At 43.8% G+C, this 8974-nt stretch overlaps 1 protein-coding gene across 2 annotated transcripts; it reads right to left on the bottom strand.

Annotated features, from left to right (window-relative positions):
- Positions 1–244: 244 nt before the first annotated feature.
- On the bottom strand, positions 245–6818 carry NENF (neudesin neurotrophic factor). 2 transcript variants are annotated; one of them, XM_071578255.1, is made up of 5 exons: positions 6803–6818; positions 6486–6668; positions 5401–5461; positions 4170–4273; positions 245–3547 (listed from the first exon to the last, which is right to left on the bottom strand). In XM_071578255.1, exons 2-5 carry the CDS (start codon positions 6636–6638, stop codon positions 3371–3373), a joined length of 495 nt encoding a protein of 164 aa, XP_071434356.1. In that variant the 5' UTR covers positions 6639–6668; positions 6803–6818; the 3' UTR covers positions 245–3370. The 2 variants fall into 2 exon arrangements, with proteins under 2 accessions (XP_071434356.1, XP_071434347.1); XM_071578246.1 differs by lacking the exon at positions 6803–6818 and having other exon boundaries at positions 6486–6720.
- Between the last annotated feature and the right edge of the window lie 2156 nt (positions 6819–8974).

Genomic DNA, 8974 nt, shown 5'->3' with positions numbered 1-8974 from the left:
TAATTTTTACTGAAACATGAAAATCTGGCAGGTCTGAAAAATACAGCTTGAAACAAGATCCTACATTGATTCCTGTTATGAATTCACATGGCAGTGTCATCAGACCACAGAGACAGTAGTTGAGGCTGCAATTTTCAAAGAAACACAAGGCCTTTTCTGCATAACTAATAAAAAATCCGATTTTTTAAATCAATGACACACTCATATTGGAAAAGGGCTACAAAAAGAACATATACACATTAGAGTTAGGAAAGAAATAACTTTATTTCTAATCCCAAATTCTTGGAAAAATCTGAGCCCCTCAATCCGAAGGATTCAGAGTCCCTGCATTCTAGCAGGTGGTCTTGTTTAGATTAGGATGCAATAACTAATAACTGTGACTAATGGCTGCTAACACACATATTCTTGGTAGGATTTCTCTTTAAATGCAGGTTAAGATAATACTTTGATTTGCATTTCATAACCCCTTTATTGAATTATGGTTGCTTATACTTGTAGTCCTGATGATCCAGTTGTGAAACAGAGAAGTCTTGAAGTAGGGATGATAGACTCTATCCTGTAACAAAAATTAGTCAAATATGCAAGGGTCAAAGTGTGGGACTATTCAAGAGTGCCAGGTGGGAAACAGCAACTCAGGTTATGCATCCTCTAAGTGATCTCATATTTCTTAACATTCTGTAAGACTTCATTATTATTAAATATTAAAGTAAGGCAATTATTTGTGCAGCAATTCATTAAAAGCTCAGACCATTCATATTAAGTTAGCATGATGCATATTGGAAGCAGCACAGCAAAAATAATGACATTTGCAATGTTATCTGGAAAGCAGCAAGTAAATTGAAAAGAAATTCTATGCTCTCCAAAGGAGGTTTGGAGTAGTGGGAGGGCTACAATAGGGCTTTACACAGCTTGTTTGTTTTGAGTGCTATTTATAGATTGTGAGGGCACCTGTTTTATTGGAATAATAGAGGTCAGGGAAATGCAGCTGATTGAACAAAACAGGCACAGCAGACAGTTTGCTCTTAAGCAAAATAAATCTGGGGCTTTTCGCAAGTTAAACCTTAGACATAAAAGAGTGTTGTTAAATTAACACTAAAAGAAATACTGTAGTACTCTGAATGCATTTTTAAAAAGCAGTCAGTGAAAACATGCTAAGGATGTATGTCCATTTAAAGCCTTATTATCATAACACTTCTGTTGAGAGGGAACCCCAAGTGAAATAGCCCAGGAAGTAATTAAATGTGAATCCTTCAGTTCCCAAACTGAAAAAGGAAACATTTTGCATTCTAAAATGCACTTAGTCAGGATAATCTTGTGTTTAATAACAGAAAAGAAGGACTAAAGCATCTCCCCCACAAACACAAGAAAGGACAGGTTGGATTCACCAGGATCTTGCATTACAAGAGGGGCTTTATATCAACATTTTTTGTTGCAACAGGAGCATTTCTTCACTGAAAAGAACCCAAAATTTAGTACAAAGAGAAGGTGAGTTATCTGCTTTGAGATCAGCAAAGGTGACCTTCATAGCGAGATCAGGAAAAGCAGGGAGAGAACAGTAACACTAAGCCACTCAGTGGTGATGAGTTGAAATCAAACTACAACATTTTTGAAATGCAGCTGGATATGATGATTCCAGATGAAGCAAAGACTATTACAGTAATCACAGGAGCACTGCTACTGAAGCTTCCCCATAAGGAAGCATGCAAGGAAGGAAAGAGAAGGGGAAAATTACTGGTGAAATGCTGGTGTCCAACAACCACCATTACCACCAAACCCACACGCATTCCTATGAAGACAGCCAGTATTATCAAGGAGCAAACTCTCAGATCCTGTTGGTGTATATTCAAAAGGTCAGCACTAATAATAATCTGAATCAATGGTCTTTTAGATGCCAATTTATTTATTCTACCCAGAGCACCATCCAATAGCGGGGGTGAGGGGAGCCATGGACTCCCCCCTGCAAATTAAGTGGTCTAATGGTAAGATACAAAACAAGTTTACAATAAAATCTGTTACATTGTGAAAGGATGGACAAATAAATAGAAACAGCTTTTCTTGTTATTCAACTGACAGGCAGCTGTCCCCTGCAAACTAGAAAGTGGAAAATAATCTCATAAAATCTTCCCTTCAAAGAAAACGGCCAAAATCCTAAAGAAACAGAACAAAAATACAGAATTGCATTTTTATTATTTCTGTATTATTAATATAGAATTGGAAGCAGCTGCTTAGTTTTTCCCATATTGATTCCAACTGTCACAGTGGCAGATAAATTCACATACGTGACAATTCACAGTCTACTTAAGTTAGTGGAAGTCAGTGGTTTACAGCAATTTATATAACACAGGCTTTTATGGCCCTCTTGTTGCTGAAAGACTGCCAAGGAAACACAGTAAATGGGGTCTGCTTTCACCCTACAGGACCTGCAGTTTCACATTAGGTTAAATGGAAGAGGAACGTGCATGCTTCATTAAAACAGCAATGATGAAGCCAGAGTGAGAACAAACAAAAACCAAGAGACATAAAAAATGAGAGCTGAAATTGTCAATATAAAGATGTTACCAACATCCACAAGACACTAAACTGTAATAAACTTGTGCTGTAAGAGGATATGGTAAATAGTGGGCTACCATTTCCTTTTTTTGTTAGAGTGGAGGGAGCTAGAAGGAAATAATCATAATCTAATAGAGGTGACATATTTGATAATTATTTTCAAAAATTGAAGTGTCATAACACAATAGTCTTATTTAAAATATCACAGTGGTTCTCATGGGGGAAATAAGATTTATTTTTCTTGGTTTACAGCTGCAGGCTTTGCAGAAATACTCTACAGTAACTGCATTTTAAGGGACTGAGTGGCTTTTTATCCAGTATTCTCAAACCTATCAAATATTAAACTCCACAATGCTTTTTAAAATGTGAGCCTCTATAACACCTCTTTGTACTTGTGATACCTACACTCACAGGAAGTAGAGAATTGATTTTAGCTTGTCTAGATAATGCATTCACACTTTTCCAAGGAGTGGAAAACAATTTGGGATTTACAAGAAGACTGGTTATGTTTCAATTTTTAAAAATTTCCTTCTCTCTTCTAAGAAATGTCACTTTACATTGCAGACTTGTAAACAGAGAAATCCAGGCAGAAAGAACTTACATGTCAAATAACTCCCGTATTTCACAGCAAACAGCCCAAGTGTATGACACTACTACAGATCTGTTTGTTTCTCCTAAACTGTGCATGTACATACAAACCTATTTCTGAACACAAAACTGACTTATGATACCTGATTGTTGTAACGAGCTCAGAACATAGAACCAATCTAATATTCTACTGTGCCTCTCCCCAGGCATTCTCCAGGTACAAAAATGTTCCTCAAAACTCATCTTTAATGTTGAAATGTGGCTGATCTTCAGGTTTAAAGTCTAGATTGGGGCTGCCATCCTCATTCAGAATTCGACGAGAAGTATAGCCAACGATTGGATATTTGGCCTTATACACATTATTGAAGATATCATCCAGGGACTTCAGCTCCTCTTCTGTGAGTCCTGTCTAAATACAATAGGGAAGTGAAAGCCCTGTCTTAAAGGAATGAAAATAGAGATAGTTACATCCATTTTTTCTTTTTTATTGACCACTGTAAAACTTAAGGTCAGCTTTTGGGTTTCCTTTGCAGAGCATGATGAACAAATTCAATAGTATAATCTGTAATTTTATTCCTTTCATTCAAATTCAGCCTTGATATACTTAGGTCAAACAAACAATCAACCTCCCTTCATTTCCCCTGTAGAAGTAAATCACATCTCAAATAAGTAACAACCCTCTGCCAGAGTTAGCATCTCCTGCCACCTCAGTGACACAGAATACACTAAACCAACTGAAAAAGAAAGTTAGTTACTCTCTGTGTGAACATTTTTTTGAAGAGCAGATGATTTCCCCTCTGCATGCTTGCATAAGTTGTGTTGATCCCACAGATTAATAACTTTCCTCTTGAAGGCTGTTAGCACCTTTCATGAGCAGTAAATACATATCTATTTCATATATTTAAATAATATTGATGCATTTTGGTTTTAAATATGTGAATCTACTTAAATAATTTAAAATTATTATACATCATCTTGCAAAATATTTAAACTTTGCAAAATGGAATTAAGCTGATGGTCCATTTTCTTACTGTGTCATGTGTAAGATCTGCGGGATCCAGAGACATCTTTGCAACTCCTCTTGTGGAGTCTTTTCCAACCAAAGCATTGTATGGGGCTCCTTTTCCATAAAATTCTGTCATATTAAAGAAAAAAAATTCCAGTGATGATGTGGCAATGTACAGGCTGTGTTCAGCCTCTGCCTTTCAACCAGCCTGTTAAGACTTGTGAACTGAAAGCAACAGCTTAAGTCTAAAACTCTTCTTCCCAAAACTGACTTAGGATTGGCTACTTTCTGATAATATGTCATGGTCTTCAAAAAAAAACAAACAAACCAACCAACTAACCAACCGAGTGTGGGGTCATATAGCAGTTGAATTTCCTATACTGCAGTCTTAAAATTTACCTGTTATTTAGGGAGCTGTGTTTTATATTCTCATGAGATATTTGTAAACTCTAACTTAGTATTTGAAGACCAGCCAATGTGTATGACCAGACAAGCTGCGTTAACAAGGTTATCACGAACAAGGCAACAAGCCATAAGTTTACTTATTAAGACATTAAGGCAAGTGTCTAACACCCTCATGACCCCTTCAAACATTTTATAGCAAATATGGATTAAGTAGCAGGAGTTTAAATTAAAACATCAGTAGTTCTTAGGGAAGGTACAAACATCAAATTCAGCCATAAATGGTTTAGGTGAAAATGACAAGAAGCCTCATGAACTAAGAAAATTTTCAAGGAGAAAAAAATCTACTTGGCCTCTCACCCTACTTTCAGAATCACAGCCAACTCTTCCAAGAGTTATGACCACACCACTTAGACAGCACAGGTGGGTAAATACCAGCACAGAAGGATAAGAGGAGCTGCAGCAGTGTTGACATTGTGTAGTGTCATATGGGTACAACCAAGACAGCTTTGATCTGGTCAGCTCATGTACCCAGGACAATAAAGTGCTATAGCAGCAGCTTCCATGTGGCTGACCCCACATCTGGTGACTCAGGGCTCTGGGCAGGTGTCTTCAGCATTTCTGTCAGCAGTGCCCAAACTAACTGGACAGTGCTGGCTTGTCTGTGTGTGGTATAATCTCAAAGCAGCCCAAGTTCTACACAAAACCTTTTTAGGGAAGCTGTCAGAGAAGGAAACCCAGTCTTTTTAAGAGGAAATATGTGTTCTTTTTGTTGGAGGCTTCTAATGCATTGGGAATATTTCAAAGCAAATGACTGGATAATAACACGAAAAACAGACAAGATGCAAACTAACCTTTTCCAGAGGTGACATCAAATACTACTCCCTTCACTGCCAGGTAGATGGGCTGTCCTTCCTGGAAAGAAAGCCATCAATATGCATCCTCAGCACTCAAACATAAGCAGTTTGGTTTAGCTATGAAATCCATAGGCACTCAGGACACAAACGAGAGAATTAAATTACTGTTGTATGTTTGCTCTTCTACTCAAAGCTCATCCACTGCAACTTTCTATTCCTAATGCAGATGGATACTGCCCAAAATAGAAGGGTGTATAGCCAACAACATTCTCTATTTGATTAAGAAACAACATAAATGCATAAACATACACAAATCTGATCTGCTGACATCTGTTTTATTTAATAACCAAGGCTTCTGCTTTGTCTTTAACGTGTAAGATGTATTTTTAGTCAGTGTTGATTAGTTTCTTGAAAGCACATGGAGAAGACCCTGAGAAGGTCAGCTAGAAAGTTTTTCAAAAGAGAAGTGGGTGTGTATCAAAACAGGACTTTATCATTTTGAATGTGAAGTTCTCAGGTTTCTGCATCACAGAAAGCTAAAAACTCTTAAGTTGAAATTGCCTTGTTATTTCCATAAACTTGTTAAAAAAAAAGGTGGGGGGAGTCTAAATACATGTTTTAATGAATTACTGAGGGAAAATTACTTTGGCTCCAGCTCCTGGTAATCAGAAATTCCCTGGCACGAGTCCCTTGCCAAGCAGGCACATGCGATTATCTCCTTTAGTGTGCGCAGCCCCAGAGCGGCAGCGGGACAGGGAACAGCCTGGAGAGCAGCTAATCCCCGACATCACCGGGCTGGGCGGATCGAGGGGACAGCACGGCAGAAGCAAAGCATGAAAAAAACCAAACACTTTCCAAGGCGGTTTCAGGGCACAGAGCAGCAGCTGATCCCCGACATTACTGGGCCGGGTGGATCGAGGAGACAGCACAGCAGAGGCAAAGCATGAAGAAAACCCAAACAAAGTTTCCAAAGCGGTTTCAGGGCACCGAGCGGCACGAGTGGAGGCAACGCTGGGGCCGCCATTGAGAGGGGCCCGGCATGAGGGCTCTGGCCTGAGAGGGTCCGTCCGGCCCGGCCCTACCTGCTGCCCGTCGTATCTGGCCAGCTCGGGCTCGGTGAAGAGCCTCACAGGGGCCTCGGCCGGCGGCCTGAAGCGCAGCTCGGGCTCGGCGGGGGCGGCCGGCAGAGCGCCCAGCAGCGCCGACAGCAGCAGGCGCGCCGCGCCGCCCGCCATGGCCCAACACCGCCCCCGCACTCGCACCGCCTCCCGCACCGCCCTCCGCCCGCCATAGCCCAACACCGCCTCCCGCACCGCCCTCCGCCCGCCATGGCCCAACACCGCCCCCCGCACCGCCCTCCGCCCGCCATGGCCCAACACCGCCCCCGCACTCGCACCGCCTCCCGCCATGGCCCAGCACCGCCTCCCGCACCGCCCTCCGCCCGCCATAGCCCAACACCGCCCCCCGCACCGCCCTCCGCCCGCCATGGCCCAACACCGCCCCCCGCACCGCCCTCCGCCCGCCATGGCCCAACACCGCCCCCCGCACCGCCCTCCGCCCGCCATGGCCCAACACCGCCTCCCGCACCCCGCACCACCTCCCGCTATGGCCCAACACCGCCTCCTGCACGCGCACCGCCTCCCGCCATGGCCCAACACCGCTACCCGCACCGCTCTCCGCCCGCCATAGCCCAACACCGCCTCCCGCACCCCGCACCACCTCCCGTCATGGCACAGCACCGCCTCCCGCACCCGCACTGCCGCCCGCACCCGCACCGCCTCCCGCCACACCACCCTCCTCCATGGCACAGCACCGCCTTCCGCACCGCCTCCCGCCATGGCACAGCGCCGCCTCCCGTACCCGCACCCCTCCGCCTCTCGCATCCCGCACCCCTCCCGTCGCCGCCGCCACGGCACAGCGCCGCTTCCCGCACCCCTCCCGCCGCCTCTCGCACCCCTCCCGCCTCACTGCCCTCCGCCGCCCGCACTCCGCTCGGGGAAGGGCCGGGGGTGTCCACATGCACCGGGTTTACAGAACCGCGCGCCGAGGGCGCGGCGCTGCCCCCGGGACGAGCCGCGGTGGGCTCAGCGCGCAGAGCTGTGAGGCCGCCGGCAGCGGAAAAGGACGCTCGGGGCACCTCGTTCCCCACACCGCCAGGTGCGGGTGGGGCTTTTCTCCCTGGGGACGGGCACATGACAAGAGGAAGGGGTCTGAAGTTGCACAAAGGGAGGTTCAGATGGGATGTTTGGAAAACTTCCTTCACACTGTGAGAAGTATGAGTGTGATTCGTGTCGGTAAAAATGAATAGGTTATTGGGGCTCCTATAGTGACATGAGAAAAAACATATGGCCAGCCAATTAAACAAAAATTCCAACTTACCCCCACATGGGGAGATGAACAGGATAGTGTTAAATCCCTTCATCTCCTATAACTTTGTCAAGGACCACATGAATTGTAACAAGAAGGTTGAAGAGTTAAAACTTTCCCACATCTAAGGGTAACAGAATTTATAGTGGAGTTATCACTAGGGTTGTAAAAGTAACTTAGCTATAGTAGTATATGTTAAACTGCTTAACAATGTACTTAGAATGTTTATGCATGAGTCAAATGAATATGTAAATAGAGACTAAATAAATGTTAGAATTAGACTGTGTTCGGGGGTGTGGTGGCGAGCAATTCTTGCATCAGTTGCACCCGGCATGCCGAAATTGCTTTTATCATATAATAAAGTTTAATTGAAAACCTATGAGGTTGAGACTTTGTTTCTCCCAACAGAAAGGGTTATCAGGCACCAAAACAGCCCAGGGCGATGGTGGTGTCATCATCACTGTAGGTATTTAAAAGATGTGCAGATGCAGCGCTTAAGAACGTGGTTCAGTGGTGGACTTGGCAGTGCTGGTTCGTGGTTGGACTCCATAGGTTTAGAGATTGTTTCCAACCTACACAATTTTATGATTCTCTCCCATATGGGAGGCACAGCTTGCAGTGTAACACATGTCTGGTAATAAAAAGATTAGTCAATTTTCATCCTTTTTTCCCTTCTGAAGTTTCTTTGCTTGCTGTTTCGAATGTTTATTCACAAACTCAGCACACGCAGGGCAGGCTTAATCTTAATAACTTAAAAAACCCAGACATTTTTAGCTTAAGAACAGAGAGAATAAATAGGAAGTTGTCTGATGACATCTTTTCCCCATGCTATAAATACATATCGGGGAAATATCCAGGGCTGGCAGAAGAATAAGCAGGTTGATGTTTATAATTCTATATAGAATTAAGAAAACTAGATACTTTTAACAATTCAGATACATGTAACACATCCCTCACTGCAGTGCTGGCACATGAGGACCTGGAGGATTTGTATGTATGTATGGCTAGACTTAGAGAAGGAAGATTTGGGAAGGGCTCTCCCCATGTGGGTGCCCTTCCAGCCTGAGCAGTGGATGTTTTAGGTGAGGCACAGCGTGCAGAGAACTGGCCCCACCGTTTGAGTCCTGAGGTCCATTTGCCATGGCCGAGCAAGCTTGGACAGTGACAGTGAAGTCCTCGGGACTGTCTCCAGCACCCGGTACTA

The sequence above is a fragment of the Pithys albifrons genome, chromosome 2 (genome assembly GCF_047495875.1).
Source record: "Pithys albifrons albifrons isolate INPA30051 chromosome 2, PitAlb_v1, whole genome shotgun sequence".
NCBI classification, from domain to species: Eukaryota; Metazoa; Chordata; class Aves; order Passeriformes; family Thamnophilidae; genus Pithys; species Pithys albifrons.
The sequence above is the reverse complement of the archived record's forward strand: the minus strand, read 5'-3'. Positions and strand labels throughout refer to the sequence as shown.

Excerpts from the sequence above, each read along its gene's own strand:
- NENF (XM_071578255.1), bottom strand. The coding sequence starts at position 6,638 with ATGGCGGGCGGCGCGGCGCGCCTGCTGCTGTCGGCGCTGCTGGGCGCT. Across the intron at positions 4,274-5,400 it reads TGATGTCACCTCTGGAAAAG|AATTTTATGGAAAAGGAGCC; the intron begins GTTAGTTTGCAT and ends TTAATATGACAG. Across the intron at positions 3,548-4,169 it reads CAGATCTTACACATGACACA|ACAGGACTCACAGAAGAGGA; the intron begins GTAAGAAAATGG and ends TATTGTATTTAG.